The sequence below is a fragment of the Aphelocoma coerulescens genome, unplaced genomic scaffold, assembly GCF_041296385.1.
Source record: "Aphelocoma coerulescens isolate FSJ_1873_10779 unplaced genomic scaffold, UR_Acoe_1.0 HiC_scaffold_77, whole genome shotgun sequence".
In the NCBI taxonomy this organism is placed as follows: Eukaryota; Metazoa; Chordata; class Aves; order Passeriformes; family Corvidae; genus Aphelocoma; species Aphelocoma coerulescens.
In genome coordinates this window covers 1930067-1948627 of record NW_027184063.1, presented here as the reverse complement: position 1 = coordinate 1948627, position 18561 = coordinate 1930067, and the positions used below count along the sequence as shown (strand labels likewise).

The 18561-nt window shown below is 53.2% G+C and overlaps 1 protein-coding gene across 1 annotated transcript in view; it reads right to left on the bottom strand.

The window, feature by feature from the left end:
- Positions 1–7108: 7108 nt before the first annotated feature.
- LOC138102483 (helicase SRCAP-like) overlaps positions 7109–18561 on the bottom strand; it is a 92657-nt gene continuing 81204 nt past the window's right edge. The window contains 5 exon segments of the mRNA XM_069000180.1: positions 7109–7155; positions 8007–8258; positions 11327–11503; positions 13052–13190; positions 13302–13353. Of these exon segments, the coding sequence (XP_068856281.1) occupies positions 7109–7155; positions 8007–8258; positions 11327–11503; positions 13052–13190; positions 13302–13353 (667 nt within the window).

Below are 18561 nucleotides of genomic sequence, written 5' to 3'. Positions count from 1 at the left end.
TCTGGGGGGGGTCCCAAGAGGGTCCCAGGGGGAATTTTGGGGGTCCCCAAATGGGTCTGGGGGGGTGTCCCCAAATGGGTCTGGGGTCTCTCAGGGGGGTCCCCGGTGGATTTTGGGGTCCCCCAAATGAGTCTGGGGGTCCCTCCCCCCCAAATGAGTCTGGGGTCCCTCCCCCCCTCCCCAAATGAGTCTGGGGTCTCTCCCCCTCCCCCCCCTTACCTTGAGCGGGCCGCCAGGGGGAGCCCCAGGGCCGGGGGGGGCTGGGCCGGGCTGGGCGCCCCTCCCCCCCCCAAATGAGTCTGGGGTCCCCAAATGGGTCTGGGGGGGGTCCCAGGGGGATTTTGGGGTCCCCAAATGGGTCTGGGAGGGTCCCCAAATGAGTCTGGGGTCTCTGAGCGGGGTCCCCAAATGGCTCTGGGAGGGTCCCACGGGGAATTTTGGGGTCCCCCAAATGAGTCTGGGGTCCCTCCCCCCCCCCCCAAATGAGTCTGGGGTCCCTCCCCCGTCCCCAAATGAGTCTGGGGTCTCTCCCCCCCCCAAATGAGTCTGGGGTCTCTCCCCCTCCCCCCCTTACCTTGAGCGGCCGCCAGGGGGAGCCCCAGGGCCGGGGGGGGCTGGGCCGGGCTGGGCGCCCCTCCCCCCCCAAATGAGTCTGGGGTCCCCAAATGGGTCTGGGGTCTTTGGGGTGGCCCCAAATGGGTCTGGGGGGGTCCCCAAATGGGTCTGGGGTCTCTGAGGGGGTTCCCAAATGGGTCTGGGGGGGTCCCAGGGGGGATTTTGGGGTCCCCAAATGGGTCTGGGGTCTCTGAGGGGGGTTCCCAAATGGCTCTGGGAGGGGTCCCAGGGGGGATTTTGGGCTCCCCAAATGAGTCTGGGGTCCCTCCCCCTCCCCCAAATGAGTCTGGGGTCCCTCCCCCCCCCCAAATGAGTCTGGGGTCCCTCCCCCTCCCCCCCTTACCTTGAGCGGCCGCCAGGGGGAGCCCCAGGGCCGGGGGGGGCTGGGCCGGGCTGGGCGCCCCTCCCCCCCCAAATGAGTCTGGGGTCCCCAAATGGGTCTGGGGGGGGTCCCAGGGGGGATTTTGGGGGTCCCAAATGGGTCTGGGGTCCCTCCCTCCCCCTCCCCCAAATGAGTCTGGGGGTGTCCCAGGGGGGATTTTTGGGTCCCAAATGGGTCTGGGGTCTTTGGGGTGTCCCCAAATGGGTCTGGGGGTGTCCCCAAATGGGTCTGGGGTCTCTGGGGGAGGTCCCAGGGGGGATTTTGAGCTCCCCAAATGAGTCTGGGGTCCCTCCCCCCCCCAAATGAGTCTGGGGTCTCTCCCCCTCCCCCCCCTTACCTTGAGCGGCCGCCAGGGGGAGCCCCAGGGCCGGGGGGGGCTGGGCCGGGCTGGGCGCCCCTCCCCCCCCAAATGAGTCTGGGGTCCCCAAATGGGTCTGGGGTCTTTGGGGTGGCCCCAAATGGGTCTGGGGGGGTCCCCAAATGGGTCTGGGGTCTCTGAGGGGGTTCCCAAATGGGTCTGGGGGGGGTCCCAGGGGGGATTTTGGGGTCCTCAAATGGGTCTGGGGTCTCTCAGGGGGGTTCCCAAATGGCTCTGGGAGGGGTCCCAGGGGGGATTTTGGGCTCCCCAAATGAGTCTGGGGTCCCTCCCCCATCCCCCAAAATGAGTCTGGGGTCTCTCCCCCTCCCCCAAATGAGTCTGGGGTCCCTCCCCCATCCCCCAAAATGAGTCTGGGGTCTCTCCCCCTCCCCCAAATGAGTCTGGGGTCCCTCCCCCATCCCCAAAATGAGTCTGGGGTCTCTCCCCCGTCCCCAAATGAGTCTGGGGTCCCTCCCCCCCCCCAAATGAGTCTGGGGTCTCTCCCCCTCCCCCCCTTACCTTGAGCGGCCGCCAGGGGGAGCCCCAGGGCCGGGGGGGGCTGGGCCGGGCTGGGCGCCCCTCCCCCCCCAAATGAGTCTGGGGTCCCCAAATGGGTCTGGGGTCCCCAAATGGGTCTGGGGGGGGTCCCAGGGGGGATTTTGGGGTCCCCAAATGGGTCTGGGGGGGTGTCCCCAAATGAGTCTGGGGTCTCTCAGGGGGGTCCCCGGTGGATTTTGGGGTCCCCAAATGGGTCTGGGGTCTCTGAGGGGGGTCCCCAAATGGCTCTGGGAGGGGTCCCAGGGGGGATTTTGGGCTCCCCAAAATGAGTCTGGGGTCCCTCCCCCATCCCCCAAATGAGTCTGGGGTCCCTCCCCCATCCCCCAAAATGAGTCTGGGGTCTCTCCCCCTCCCCCAAATGAGTCTGGGGTCCCTCCCCCCTCCCCCAAATGAGTCTGGGGTCCCTCCCCCGTCCCCAAATGAGTCTGGGGTCCCTCTCCCCCCTCCCCAAAATGAGTCTGGGGTCTCTCCCCCTCCCCCCTTACCTTGAGCGGCCGCCAGGGGGAGCCCCAGGGCCGGGGGGGGCTGGGCCGGGCTGGGCGCCCCTCCCCCCCCCCCCCACGGGCGCCAGCAGCGTCACCTGAGGGGGAGGGGCCAGCAGGTGCGGGGCGCCCCCCGCGGCCACCAGGTGCAGCACGTTCCCTGGGGGGGGAGGGGAAACGGGGAGGGGTCACCAAGGGGGATTTGGGGAGGGGGGGTCTCTTCCTCCCCACCCCCACCTCGGTTTTGGGGCGTTTTGTGTCTTTTTTGGGGTTTTTTGTTCCAAAAAAAATCCAAAAAAAATTCCCCCGAAAGTTGATAAATGGCTGAATTTGCCCCAAATTTGCCGCCAAATGTCCTCAATTTCCCCCCCCAAAATCAAAAAAAATTCCCCCAAAATTCCCCAGAATTCCCCAAAATTCCCTAAAATTCCCCAAATCCCCACGTTTCTCCCAAATCCCCAAATTTGCCGCCAAACCTCCCCAATTTTCCCAGCTAAAAACCAAAAAAAACCCCCAAAAATCAAAAAAAAAATTGAAGAAATCACCAAAAAAAATTCCCAAGAAATTCCCAAAAAATTCCTGAAAATCCCCAAAGAATTCCCAAAAGTTCCCAAATTTCCACAGTCCCCAAATTCCTCAATTTTCCCTTAAAAAGTTCAAAAAAAACCCCAAAAAAGCCCCAAAAAATCAAAAAAAATTCCCCACCAGGTGCAGCACGTTCCCTGGGGGGGGAGGGGAAACGGGGAGGGGTCACCAAGGGGGATTTGGGGAGGGGGGGTCTCTCTTCCCCACCCCCACCTCGGTTTTGGGGCGTTTTGTGTCTTTTTTGGGGTTTTTTTTTGGGTTTTTTAGGTCAAGAAACGCCCCAAATTTGCCCCAAATTTGCCGCCAAACGTCCTCAGTTTTCCCTTAAAAAGTTAAAAAAAAACCCCAAAAAAGCCACAAAAAATCAAAAAAAATTCCCCAAAATTTCCTAAAATTCCCCAAATCCCCACATTTCTCCCAAATCCCCAAATTCCCGCCAAACCTCCCCAATTTTCGCAGCCAAAAACCAAAAAAAAACCCCAAACCCCCCCAAAATAAAAAAAGTTTAAAAAAGTAAAAAAAAAAAACTCCCAAAAAATTCCACAAAAATTCCACAAAAATTGCCCGAAAGTTCCTAAAAAATTCCCAAAAGATTCCCAAAAATTTCCTCAAATCCCTAAATTTCCCCAAAACCCCCAAATTCCCTCTAAAACACCCCAATTTCCCCCCCAAAAATAAAAAAAAAAACCAAAACACCCCCCGAAAATCGAAAAAAATTTCAAAAATAAGTCCAAAAAAAATTCAGAAAAAATCCCAAAAAATTCCAGAATATTCCCCAAAAATTCCCCCAAAATTCCCAAAATTTCCCAATTCCCTCAAATTCCCAAATTCCCGCCAAAACACTTCCCAAAAACCCTCAAAAAAACCCAAAAAGCCCCCAAAAAATCAAAAAAAAATCAAAAAAAACTCCAAAAAAATTTTTAAAAAACCCCAAAAAATTCCCAAAAATTCCCCAAAAAATCCCTCAAAAAATCCCAAACATTTCCACAAAAATTCCCCTAAAATTCCACAAAAATTCCCAGAAATTCCACTAAAATTCCCAGAAATTCCCCAAAATTCCCAGAAATTCCACAAACACTACCCAAAAGTTCCTAAAATTTCCCCAAAAACTTCACCCAAAATTCCCAAGATTCCAAAAAAATTCCCCCAATCCCTAAATTTCCCCAGAACCCCCAAATTCCCACCAAAACACCCCCAAAAAAACTCCCCCAAAATTCCTCAAAAAACCCCAAACACCCCCAAAAAATCTAAAAAAAAATCCAAAAAAATCCCAAAAAATCCCGAAAAATTCCAAAAAAATCCCAAAAATTCCCAAAAAATCCCAAAAACTCCCCAAAATCCCAAATCCCCCTAATTCCCAATTTCCCACCAAAATACTTCCCAAAAACCCTTAAAAACCCCCAAAACCCCCCAAAAATCCCCAAAAAAATCCCCAAAAAATCAAAAAAAAATCCCCAAAAAATCAAAAAAAAATCCCCAAAAAATCCCCAAAAATTCCCAAAAATTCCCCGCCCCTCCCCCACCCCCCCCCGGGTACTCACGCGCCACTCCGCGGTGTGGGGGAGGGGCGGCGGCCAGCGCCAGCTGCCGCAGGGGGGGGGGAGGGGGCCAAGGTCAATTTGCCAAAAAACCTCCCCCCCAAAAATCCCGCAAAAATCCCCCAAAAAAATCCCCCAAAAAATCCCCCAAAAATCCCAAAAAAATCCCAAAAATTTCCACTGAAATTCCCCTAAAATTCCACAAAAATTCCCAGAAATTCCCCCAAAATTCCCAGAAATTCCACAAAAAATCCCCCAAAGTTGCTAAAAAATTCCCAAAAGATTCCCCAAAATTCTGAAAAAATTCCCCAAAAATTCCCAAAATTTCCCAAATCTCCCAAATTCCCAAATTCCCTCCAAAACACTTTCCCAAAACCCTCAAAAAAACCCAAAACCCTCCAAAAAATCCCCAAAAAAATAAAAAAAAATCCAAAAAAAATACCAAGAAAACCCCAAAAAATCCAAAAAAATCCCCAAAACTCCCCAAAATCCCAAATCCCCCAAATTCCCAAATTCCCTCCAAAACACTTCCCAAAAACCCTCAAAAAAAACCCAAAACCCCCCCAAAAAAATCCCCAAAAAATCAAAAAAAAATCAAAAAAAATCCCAAAAAATCCCCAAAAAATCCCCAAAAAATCCCAAATATTCCCCAAAATCCCAAATCCCCCTAATTCCCAAATTCCCTCCAAAATACTTCCCAAAAAACCCCAAAAACCCCAAAACCCCCCAAAAAACTCCACAAAAATTCAAAAAAAAATTCTAAAAAATTAAAAAAAAAATCAAAAAAATCCCAAAAAATTCCCCAAAAAATCCCCAAAAATTCCCAAAAATTCCCCGCCCCTCCCCCACCCCCCCCGGGTACTCACGCGCCACTCCGCGGTGTGGGGGAGGGGCGGCGGCCAGCGCCAGCTGCCGCAGGGGGGGGAGGGGGCCAAGGTCAATTTGCCAAAAAACCTCCCCCCCAAAAATCCCCCAAAAATCCCCCAAAAAAATCCCTCAAAAAATCCGCCAAAAATCCCCAAAAAATCCCAAAAATTTCCACTGAAATTCCCCTAAAATTCCACAAAAATTCCCAGAAATTCCCCCAAAATTCCCAGAAATTCCACAAAAAATCCCCCAAAGTTGCTAAAAAATTCCCAAAAGATTCCCAAAAATTCTGAAAAAATTCCCCAAAAATTCCCAAAATTTCCCAAATCTCCCAAATTCCCAAATTCCCTCCAAAACACTTTCCCAAAACCCTCAAAAAAACCCAAAACCCTCCAAAAAATCCCCAAAAAATAAAAAAAAATCAAAAAAAATCCCAAAAAATTCCAAAAAATCTCAAAAAATTCCTAAAAAAATCCCAAAAATTCCCCAAAATCCCAAATCCCCTAAATTCCCAAATTCCCTCCAAAACACTTTCCCAAAACCCTCAAAAAAACCCAAAACCCTCCAAAAAATCCCCAAAAAATAAAAAAAATCCCCCCCAAATCCCAAAAAATCCCGAAAAATTCCCAAAAAATTCCCAAAAATTCCCCAAAATCCCAAATCCCCCTAATTCCCAATTTCCCGCCAAAACACTTCCCAAAAACCCTCAAAAAAACCCAAAAAATTCTCAAAAAATCCCCAAAAAAATAAAAAAAATCCAAAAAAATCCCCAAAAAATCCCAAAAAAATCCAAAAAAATCCCCAAAAAATCCCCAAAAATTCCCCAAAATCCCAAATCCCCCTAATTCCCAATTTCCCGCCAAAATACTTCCCAAAAACCCTCAAAAACACCCAAAAACCCCCCAAAAATCCCCAAAAAAATCCCCAAAAAATCAAAAAAAAATCAAAAAAAATCCCAAAAAATTCCCCAAAAAATCCCCAAAAATTCCCCAAAATTCCCCGCCCCTCCCCCACCCCCCCCGGGTACTCACGCGCCACTCCGCGGTGTGGGGGAGGGGCGGCGGCCAGCGCCAGCTGCCGCAGGGGGGGGGGAGGGGGCCAAGGTCAATTTGCCAAAAAACCTCCCCCCCAAAAATCCCGCAAAAATCCCCCCAAAAATCCCCCCAAAAATCCCAAAAATTTCCACAAAAATTCCCCTAAAATTCCACAAAAATTCCCAGAAATTCCACAAAAACTCCCAAAAAATCCCCCAAAAATTCCCAATAATTTCCACAAAAAGTTCCCAGAAATTCCACAAAAATTGCCCCAAAGTTCCTAAAATTTCCCCAAAATCTTCCCCAAAAATTCCCAAAAATTTCCCCAAAACGCTAAATTTCCCCAAAATCCCCAAATTCCCACCAAAACACCCCCAAAAAAACTCCACCAAAATTCCTCTAAAAAACCCCAAACACCCCCCGAAAATCGAAAAAAAATCCAAAAAAATCTAAAAAAAATCCCGAAAAAATCCCCAAAATCATCCCAAAAATTCCCAAAAAATCCCAAAAACTCCCCAAAATCCCAAATCCCCCAAATTCCCAAATTCCCTCCAAAACACTTCCCAAAAAAATCCCCAAAAAATCAAAAAAAAATCAAAAAAAATCCCAAAAAACCCCCAAAAAATTCCCCAAAAAATCTCCAAAAATCCCCAAAAATTCCCCGCCCCTCCCCCACCCCCCCCGGGTACTCACGCGCCACTCCGCGGTGTGGGGGAGGGGCGGCGGCCAGCGCCAGCTGCCGCAGGGGGGGGGAGGGGGCCAAGGTCAATTTGCCAAAAAACCTCCCCCCCAAAAATCCCGCAAAAATCCCCCAAAAAAATCCCCCAAAAAATCCCCCAAAAATCCCAAAAAAATCCCAAAAATTTCCACTGAAATTCCCCTAAAATTCCACAAAATTTCGCAGAAATTCCCCCAAAATTCCCAGAAATTCCACAAAAAATCCCCCAAAGTTGCTAAAAAATTCCCAAAAGATTCCCAAAAATTCTGAAAAAATTCCCCAAAAATTCCCAAAATTTCCCAAATCTCCCAAATTCCCAAATTCCCTCCAAAACACTTTCCCAAAACCCTCAAAAAAACCCAAAACCCTCCAAAAAATCCCCAAAAAATAAAAAAAAATCAAAAAAAATCCCAAAAAATTCCAAAAAAATCCCAAAAAATTCCTAAAAAAATCCCAAAAATTCCCCAAAATCCCAAATCCCCTAAATTTCCAAATTCCCTCCAAAACACTTCCCAAAAACCCTCAAAAACACCCCAAAACCCCCCAAAAAATTCCCAAAAAAATAAAAAAAAATCCAAAAAAAATCCCAAAAAAATCCCAAAAAAATCCCAAAAAATCCCCAAAAAATCCCAAAAATTCCCCAAAATCCCAAATCCCCCTAATTCCCAATTTCCCACCAAAATACTTCCCAAAAACCCTTAAAAACCCCCAAAACCCCCCAAAAATCCCCAAAAAAATCCCCAAAAAATCAAAAAAAAATCCCCAAAAAATCAAAAAAAAATCAAAAAAAATCCCAAAAAATTCCCCAAAAAATCCCAAAAAATCCCCAAAAATTCCCCGCCCCTCCCCCACCCCCCCCGGGTACTCACGCGCCACTCCGCGGTGTGGGGGAGGGGCGGCGGCCAGCGCCAGCTGCCGCAGGGGGGGGGAGGGGGCCAAGGTCAATTTGCTGCCCTGGAGCTGCAGCGTCAGCGGGGGCGGGGCCGGGGCCCCGGGGGGCGGGGCCAGAGGGGGGAGGGGCGCGGCTTTGGCCCCTCCCCCTCCCGCCGAAGCCCCGCCCCCTTGGGGGGGGCGCTGCTGGGCCAGGGCCGCCAATTGGCCCAGGCTGACGACTTCTCCCGCTGGAAGATTTTTGGGGGGAAAAAAAACCAAAAAATGGGAATTAGAGAGGCTGGAATTGTTTTTTTGGGGAAGTGGGGGAGGGTGGGGAGGGGATCGGGGAAAAAAATTGGGGGTGGTTATGCAAATGAGGTGTTAATTAGGGGGGTAATGAGGGAGTTTGGAGGAAATTTACGGAGATTTTTGGAAAAATTTGGTGGATTTTAGAGGGAAAATGGGAATTGGGGAGGCTGGAATTGGTTTTGGGAAGTGGGGGAGGGTGGGGAGGGGATTAGCAAAAAAATTTGGGGGGAATTATGCAAATGAGGTGTTAATTAGGGGGGTAATGAGGGAGTTTGGAGGAAATTTACGGAGATTTTGGGAAAAATTTGGGGGATTTTAGAGGGAAAATGGGAATTAGAGAGGCTGGAATTGGTTTTTGGGAGAAGTGGGGGAGGGTGGGGGGAAGATCAGCAAAAAAATTGGGGGGAATTATGCAAATGAGGTGTTAATTAGGGGGGTAATTAGGGAGTTTGATGAGTTCTCGGGGGGGGGTTGAAGAGATTTAGGGAGATTTTTGGGAAGAATTTTGGGAAATTTGGGGGGAAAAATGGGAATTAGAGAGGCTGGAATTGGTTTTGGGAAGTGGGGGAGGGTGGGGAGGGGATCGGGGGAAAAAAATTGGGGGTGGTTATGCAAATGAGGTGTTAATTAGGGGGGTAATGAGGGAGTTTGGGTGAATTTTAGGGGGTTTTGGGAAGGATTTTGGGGAAATTTGGGGGAATTTGGGGTGAAAAAGGGGAATTAGAGAGTCCCTAAATTATTTTTGGGAAGTGGGGGAGGGCGGGGAGGGGATTGGGAAAAAAAATTTGGGGGCAATTATGCAAATGAGGTGTTAATTAGGGGGGTAATGAGAGAGTTTGGAGGAGATTTACGGAGATTTTGGGAAAAATTTGGGGGATTTGGGGGGGAAAATGGGAATTGGGGAGGCTGGAATTGGTTTTTTGGGAAGTGGGGGAGGGTGGGGGGAAGACCAGCAAAAAAATTTGTGGGAAATTATGCAAATGAGGTGTTAATTAGGGGGGTAATTAGGGAGTTTGATGAGTTCTGGGGGGGGGTTGAAGAGATTTAGGGAGATTTTTGGGAAGAATTTTGGGAAATTTGGGGGGAAAAATGGGAATTAGAGAGGCTGGAATTAGTTTTGGGAAGTGGGGGAGGGTGGGGAGGGGATCGGGGAAAAGAATTAGGGGTGATTATGCAAATGAGGTGTTAATTAGGGGGGTAATGAGGGAGTTTGGAGGAAATTTACGGAGATTTTGGGAAAAATTTGGGGGATTTTGGGGGGAAAATGGGAATTGGGGAGGCTGGAATTGGTTTTGGGAAGTGGGGGAGGGTGGGGAGAAGATCAGCAAAATAATTTGGGGGGAATTATGCAAATGAGGTGTTAATTAGGGGGGTAATGAGGGAGTTTGGAGGAGATTTACGGAGATTTTTGGAAAAATTTGGGGGATTTTAGAGGGAAAATGGGAATTGGGGAGGCTGGAATTGGTTTTTGGGAAGTGGGGGAGGGTGGGGAGAAGATCAGCAAAAAAATTTGGGGGGAATTATGCAAATGAGGTGTTAATTAGGGGGGTAATGAGGGAGTTTGGGTGAATTTTGGGGGGGTTTGGGAAGGATTTTGGGGAAATTTGGGGGAATTTGGGGTGAAAAAGGGGAATTAGAAAGTCCCTAAATTATTTTTGGGAAGTGGGGGAGGGTTGGGAGGGGATTGGCAAAAAAATTTGGGGGGAATTATGCAAATGAGGTGTTAATTAGGGGGGTAATGAGGGAGTTTGGGTGAATTTTGGGGGGGTTTTGGGAAAAATTTGGGGAAATTTGGGGGAATTTTTGGGGCAATTTGGGGCCATTTTGGGGTGAACTTGGGGCCAATTTAGAGGCACAGGGAGGAGCTTCTACAAATTTATGCAAATGAGATGCTAATGAGAAAGTTCCCATTGCTTTTGTGGGGAGATTTGGGGAATTTTGGGGCGATTTTAGGGGAATTTTGGGGGAATTTGGCGCCATTTTGGGGTGAACTTGGGCCCAATTTAGAGGCACTGGGAGGAGCTTCTACAAATATATGCAAATCAGATGCTAATGAGAAAGTTCCCATTGCTTCTGTGGGGAAATTTGGGGAATTTTGGGGCGATTTTGGGGGAATTCAGGGCTATTCTGGGGGTGAACTTGGGGCCAATTTAGAGGCACTGAGAGAAATCTTTACAAATTTATGCAAATGAGATGCTAATGAGGCACATTAAACCCGTTCCAGGCACAAATTCGGGGAATTTTTGGGGCGATTTGGGGCCATTTTGGGGCAACTTTGGGGGGGGCTTGGAACCATTTAGGACGTGCTAAAAGCAGCTTTTGTGTATTTATGCAAATGAGATGCTAATGAGAAAGTTCCCATTGCTTCTGTGGGGGGATTGGGGGAATTTTGGGGCGATTTTAGGGGAATTTTGGGGGAATTTGGCGCCATTTTGGGGTGAACTTGGGGCCAATTTAGAAGCACTGGGGGGAGCTTCTACAAATTTATGCAAATGAGATGCTAATGAGACGCATTAAACTCCTTCCAGCCACAAATACGGTGAATTTTTGGGGCGATTTTGGGGCAATTTGGGGCCATTTCGGGGCGAACTTGGGCCCAATTTAGAGGCACTGGGAGGCGTTTTTACAAATATATGCAAATGAGATGCTAATGAGAAATTTCCCATTGCTTCTGTGGGGAGATTTGGGGAATTTTGGGCCGATTTTAGGGGAATTTTGGGGCCATTTTGGGGGAATTTTGGGGGAATTTGGCGCCATTTTGGGGCGAACTTGGGGCCAATTTAGAGGCACTGGGAGGAGCTTCTACAAATTTATGCAAACGACATGCTAATGAGACGCATTAAACCCCTTCCACCCACAAATTCCGCGAATTTTTCGGCGCTTTGAGGCCGTTTTGGGGCCAATTTTCGGGATTTTTTCCAACGGACTAACACCGCGAATGAACTACCGCGAACGACGCGCATGCAAATGAGATGCAAATGAAGAGGAAAGGGGGGGCGTGGCTTACAGGGCAGCCTGGCCTGCATGTCCGGGGCCAGCAGGAGCCGCTGGGGCAGCGCGAAGGTGGCCACGGGCGGGGGAGGCGGCGCCGGCCCCGCCCCTTTGCCCATATTTGGCGAGGGCGTGGCCGCGGGGGCGGGGCCTCCCGGAGGGGTGGGCGTGGCCAAGGAGGCGGCCGGAAGGGCTGGGGGAAAGGGGGGAGGGGAGAGCTCAGAGGCCACGCCCACCTCGTTTGCATACAACAAGCCCCACCCGCTTTCTCAGAGCCCTGTTTATGCAAATTAACCCGTGCTAACCCCGCCCCCTCATTAATTCCAGCCGTAATTAAGCCCCACCCTCAATTAAACCCCACTCGGAGCCCCTCCCCCCCTCATTAAGCCCTGCTTTAATTAAACCTCGCTCATTCAGTACCTCCCACTCAATTAACAGTGAACCTAATTAAGCTTTGCCGGCTAATTAAGTGCTACCTCTCATTAAGCTCCTCTTCATTAAGCCCCTCCCACCGCAACCCCCACCCTTCCTCATTAAGGCCCAATCCTTCATTAACCCCACACCCTCATTAACCCCACCCCAATTAACCCCCACCCCCTCATTAACCCCACCCCAATTAACCCCCACCCCCTCATTAACCCCACCCCAATTAACCCCACCCCTATTAACCTCCACGCCAATTAAACCCCACACCCTCATTAACCCCACCCCAATTAACGCCACCCCAATTAACCCCACCCCACTTAACCCCACCCCCATTAACCCCCACCCTCATTAACCCGACTCCCTCGTTAACCCCACCCCAATTAACCCCACCCCCATTAACCCCCACCCTCATTATCCCCACCCCAATTAACCCCACCCCCTCATTAACCCCACCTCAAATAACCCCCATTAACCCCCACCCTCATTAACTCCACCCCCTTATTAACCCCTCCCCAATTAACCCCACCCCAATTAACCCCCACCCCCTCATAAACCCCACCCCAATTAATCCCCACCCCAATTAGCCCTAATTAATCCCCACCCCAATTAACCCCAACTAAGCCCACCCCAACTAACCCCACCCCAATTAACCCCATCTCAATTAACCCCAATTAACCCCACCTCAATTGACTCCCATTAACCCCACCCTCATTAACCCCACCCCAATTAACCTCAATTAACCCCACCCCCTCATAAACCCCACCCCAATTAACCCCACCCCAATTAACCCCACCCCAATTAATCCCCACCCTCTCATTAACCCCAATTAACCCCAATTAACCCCCACCCCAATTAACCCCAATTAACCCCACCCCAATTAACCCCAACCCCTCATTAACCCCACCCCAATTAACCCCACCCCCTCATTAACCCCACCCCAATTAACCCCACCCCAATTAACCCCAATTAACCCCCACTCCCCATTAACCCCACCCCCATTAACCCCACCCCAATTAACCCTCACCCTCTCATTAACCCCACTCCCTCATTAACCCCCATTAGCCCCATTCTCTCATTAACCCCACTCCCTCATTAACCCCACCCCAATTAACCACAATTAACCCCCAGCCCCCATTCACCCCACCTCAATTAACCCCACCCCAATTAACCCCACCCCAATTAACCCCAATTAACCCCCACCCCCCAATTAACCCCCACCCTCATTACCCCCCCCATTAACCCCACCCCCTCATTAACCCCCCACCCCAATTAACCCCAATTAAACCCTCCCTCATTAACCCCCCCACCCCCTCACCGTGGGCGGGCCCGGCGGGGGGCGGGGCCAGCAGAGTGGGCGTGGCCCGGGGCGGGGCCAGAGCCAATCCCAGCCCCAGGTTCAGCCCCGCCCCCTGCGACGTCACCAAGGGGGCGGGGCCGGCGCCGGGGGGCGGGGCCTGGGCGGGGCCGAGGGCCACGAGGGGCGGGGCCACCAGCAGGGGGGCGGGGCCGGGGGCCGGGGGGGCGGGGCCGGGGGCCGGGGGGGCGGCAGGGGAGGGGCGGGGGGCGGGGAGCAGCAGCACCGCCCGGGGCTCCGCCTTCGGCACCGGCTGCAGCATCCTGGGGGGGGGGGATGGGAAGGGGGGGGAAAAGGGGGGGGTGGGGTCAGCCGGGGAGAGTCGGTGGGGTGCGGGGGGGACCCCAAAAACTCCCCCGGGGGACCCCAAAATCCACCCCAAAATCTCCCCGGGGTGACCCCAAAATCCCCCCCAAAAAACTCCCCCGGGTGACCCCAAAATCCCCCCCAAAAAACTCCCCCGGGGGACCCCCAAAATCCCCCCCAAAAAACTCCCCCGGGGGACCCCCAAAATCCCCCCCAAAAACTCCCCCGGGGGACCCCAAAGTGACCCCAAAATCCACCCCAAAAACTCCCCTGGGGGACCCCAAAATCCCCCCTAAAATCTCCCCTGGGTGACCCCAAAATCCCCCCCAAAAAACTCCTCCGGGGGACCCCAAAGTGACCCCAAAATCCACCCCAAAAACCCCCCTGGGTGACCCCAAAGTGGCCCCAAAATCCCCCCAAAAACTCCCCCGGGGGACCCCAAAGTGACCCCAAAATCCACCCCAAAAACCCCCCTGGGTGACCCCAAAGTGGCCCCAAAATCCCCCCAAAAAACTCCCCCGGGTGACCCCAAAGTGACCCCAAAATCCACCCCAAAAACTCCCCTGGGTGACCCCAAAGTGACTCCAAAATCCCCCCCTAAAATCTCCCCTGGGTGACCCCAAAATCCCCCCCCAAAAACTCCCCCAGGGGACCCCAAAGTGACCCCAAAATCCACCCCAAAAACTCCCCCGGGGGACCCCAAAATCCCCCCTAAAATCTCCCCCGGGTGACCCCAAAATCCCCCCCAAAAACTCCCCCAGGTGACCCCAAAATCCCCCCCAAAAACTCCCCCGGGGGACCCCAAAATCCCCCCTAAAATCTCCCCTGGGTGACCCCAAAATCCCCCCCAAAAACTCCCCCGGGGGACCCCAAAGTGACCCCAAAATCCACCCCAAAAACTCCCCTGGGGGACCCCCAAAATCCCCCCTAAAATCTCCCCGGGGTGACCCCAAAATCCCCCCCAAAAACTCCCCCGGGTGACCCCAAAATCCCCCCAAAATCTCCCCTGGGTGACCCCAAAGTGACCCCAAAATCCCCCCCAAAACACTCCCCCGGGGGACCCCAAAGTGACCCCAAAATCCACCCCAAAAACTCCCCCGGGGGACCCCAAAGTGACCCCAAAATCCACCCCAAAAACTCCCCTGGGTGACCCCAAACTGACCCCAAAATCCCCCCCAAAAACTCCCCCAGGTGACCCCAAAATCCCCCCCAAAAACTCCCCCAGGTGACCCCAAAGTGACCCCAAAATCCCCCCCCAAAATCTCCCCCGGGTGACCCCAGAATCCTCCTCAGGTGGCCCCAAAATCCCCCTCAGGTGACCCCAAAATTCTCCCCCCAAAATCCTCCTCAGGTGACCCCCAAAAACCCCCCCAAAATCTCCCCCGGGTGACCCCAAAGTGACCCCAAAATGCCCCCCAAAAACTCCCCCGGGGGACCCCAAAATCCCCCCCAAAAACTCCCCTGGGTGACCCCAGAATCCTCCTCAGGTGACCCCAAAAACCCCCCCAGGTGACCCCAAAATTCCGCCCCAAAATCCCCCTCAGGTGACCCCCAAAAACCCTCCAAGGAGACCCCAAAGTGACCCCAAAATCCACCCCAAAAACTCCCCCGGGGGACCCCAAAGTGACCCCAAAATCCACCCCAAAAACTCCCCTGGGTGACCCCAAAGTGACCCCAAAATCCCCCCCTAAAATCTCCCCTGGGTGACCCCAAAATCCCCCCCAAAAAACTCCCCCGGGTGACCCCAAAGTGACCCTAAAATCCCCCCCCAAAATCTCCCCTGGGTGACCCCAGAATCCTCCTCAGATGGCCCCAAAATCCCCCTCCGGTGACCTCAAAATTCTCCCCCCAAAGTTCTCCTCAGGTGACCCCAAAAACCCCCCCAAAATCACCCCCAAAACTCCCCCGGGTGACCCCAAAATCCCCCCCAAAAAACTCCCCCGGGGTGACCCCAAAATCCCCCCCAAAAAACTCCCCTGGGTGACCCCAAAGTGACCCCAAAATCCCCCCTAAAATCTCCCCCAGGTGACCCCAAAATCCCCCCCAAAAAACTCCCCCGGGGGACCCCAAAGTGACCCCAAAATCCACCCCAAAAACTCCCCTGGGTGACCCCAAAGTGACCCCAAAATCCCCCCCTAAAATCTCCCCTGGGTGACCCCAAAATCCCCCCCCAAAAACTCCCCCAGGGGACCCCAAAGTGACCCCAAAATCCACCCCAAAAACTCCCCCGGGGGACCCCAAAATCCCCCCTAAAATCTCCCCCGGGTGACCCCAAAATCCCCCCCAAAAACTCCCCTGGGTGACCCCAAAATCCCCCCCAAAAAACTCCCCCGGGGGACCCCAAAATCCCCCCTAAAATCTCCCCGGGATGACCCCAAAATCCCCCCCAAAAAACTCCCCCAGGGGACCCCAAAGTGACCCCAAAATCCACCCCAAAAACTCCCCCGGGTGACCCCAAAATCCCCCCCAAAAACTCCCCCGGGTGACCCCAAAATCCCCCCCAAAAAACTCCCCCGGGGGACCCCCAAAATCCCCCCCAAAAAACTCCCCCGGGGGACCCCCAAAATCCCCCCCAAAAACTCCCCCGGGGGACCCCAAAGTGACCCCAAAATCCACCCCAAAAACTCCCCTGGGGGACCCCAAAATCCCCCCTAAAATCTCCCCCGGGTGACCCCAAAATCCCCCCCTAAAATCTCCCCTGGGTGACCCCAAAATCCCCCCCAAAAAACTCCTCCGGGGGACCCCAAAGTGACCCCAAAATCCACCCCAAAAACCCCCCTGGGTGACCCCAAAGTGGCCCCAAAATCCCCCCAAAAACTCCCCCGGGGGACCCCAAAGTGACCCCAAAATCCACCCCAAAAACTCCCCTGGGTGACCCCAAAGTGACCCCAAAATCCCCCCAAAAAACTCCCCCAGGTGACCCCAAAGTGGCCCCAAAATCCCCCCAAAAAACTCCCCCAGGTGACCCCAAAGTGACCCCAAAATCCCCCCAAAAAACTCCCCCGGGTGACCCCAAAGTGACTCCAAAATCCCCCCCTAAAATCTCCCCTGGGTGACCCCAAAATCCCCCCCCAAAAACTCCCCCAGGGGACCCCAAAGTGACCCCAAAATCCACCCCAAAAACTCCCCCGGGGGACCCCAAAATCCCCCCTAAAATCTCCCCCGGGTGACCCCAAAATCCCCCCCAAAAACTCCCCTGGGTGACCCCAAAATCCCCCCCAAAAACTCCCCCGGGGGACCCCAAAATCCCCCCTAAAATCTCCCCTGGGTGACCCCAAAATCCCCCCCAAAAACTCCCCCGGGGGACCCCAAAGTGACCCCAAAATCCACCCCAAAAACTCCCCTGGGGGACCCCCAAAATCCCCCCTAAAATCTCCCCGGGGTGACCCCAAAATCCCCCCCAAAAACTCCCCCGGGTGACCCCAAAATCCCCCCAAAATCTCCCCTGGGTGACCCCAAAGTGACCCCAAAATCCCCCCCAAAACACTCCCCCGGGGGACCCCAAAGTGACCCCAAAATCCACCCCAAAAACTCCCCCGGGGGACCCCAAAGTGACCCCAAAATCTACCCCAAAAACTCCCCTGGGTGACCCCAAACTGACCCCAAAATCCCCCCCAAAAACTCCCCCAGGTGACCCCAAAATCCCCCCCAAAAACTCCCCCAGGTGACCCCAAAGTGACCCCAAAATCCCCCCCCAAAATCTCCCCCGGGTGACCCCAGAATCCTCCTCAGGTGGCCCCAAAATCCCCCTCAGGTGACCCCAAAATTCTCCCCCCAAAATCCTCCTCAGGTGACCCCCAAAAACCCCCCCAAAATCTCCCCCGGGTGACCCCAAAGTGACCCCAAAATGCCCCCCAAAAACTCCCCCGGGGGACCCCAAAATCCCCCCCAAAAACTCCCCTGGGTGACCCCAGAATCCTCCTCAGGTGACCCCAAAAACCCCCCCAGGTGACCCCAAAATTCCGCCCCAAAATCCCCCTCAGGTGACCCCCAAAAACCCTCCAAGGAGACCCCAAAGTGACCCCAAAATCCACCCCAAAAACTCCCCCGGGGGACCCCAAAGTGACCCCAAAATCCACCCCAAAAACTCCCCTGGGTGACCCCAAAGTGACCCCAAAATCCCCCCCTAAAATCTCCCCTGGGTGACCCCAAAATCCCCCCCAAAAAACTCCCCCGGGTGACCCCAAAGTGACCCTAAAATCCCCCCCCAAAATCTCCCCTGGGTGACCCCAGAATCCTCCTCAGATGGCCCCAAAATCCCCCTCCGGTGACCTCAAAATTCTCCCCCCAAAGTTCTCCTCAGGTGACCCCAAAAACCCCCCCAAAATCACCCCCAAAACTCCCCCGGGTGACCCCAAAATCCCCCCCAAAAAACTCCCCCGGGGTGACCCCAAAATCCCCCCCAAAAAACTCCCCTGGGTGACCCCAAAGTGACCCCAAAATCCCCCCTAAAATCTCCCCCAGGTGACCCCAAAATCCCCCCCAAAAAACTCCCCCGGGGGACCCCAAAGTGACCCCAAAATCCACCCCAAAAACTCCCCTGGGTGACCCCAAAGTGACCCCAAAATCCCCCCCTAAAATCTCCCCTGGGTGACCCCAAAATCCCCCCCCAAAAACTCCCCCAGGGGACCCCAAAGTGACCCCAAAATCCACCCCAAAAACTCCCCCGGGGGACCCCAAAATCCCCCCTAAAATCTCCCCCGGGTGACCCCAAAATCCCCCCCAAAAACTCCCCTGGGTGACCCCAAAATCCCCCCCAAAAAACTCCCCCGGGGGACCCCAAAATCCCCCCTAAAATCTCCCCGGGATGACCCCAAAATCCCCCCCAAAAAACTCCCCCAGGGGACCCCAAAGTGACCCCAAAATCCACCCCAAAAACTCCCCCGGGGGACCCCAAAATCCCCCCTAAAATCTCCCCCGGGTGACCCCAAAATCCCCCCCAAAAACTCCCCCAGGTGACCCCAAAATCCCCCCTAAAATCTCCCCTGGGTGACCCCAAAATCCCCCCCAAAAACTCCCCCGGGGGACCCCAAAATCCCCCCCAAAAACTCCCCTGGGTGACCCCAGAATCCTCCTCAGGTGACCCCAAAAACCCCCCCAGGTGACCCCAAAATTCCGCCCCAAAATCCCCCTCAGGTGACCCCCAAAAACCCTCCAAGGAGACC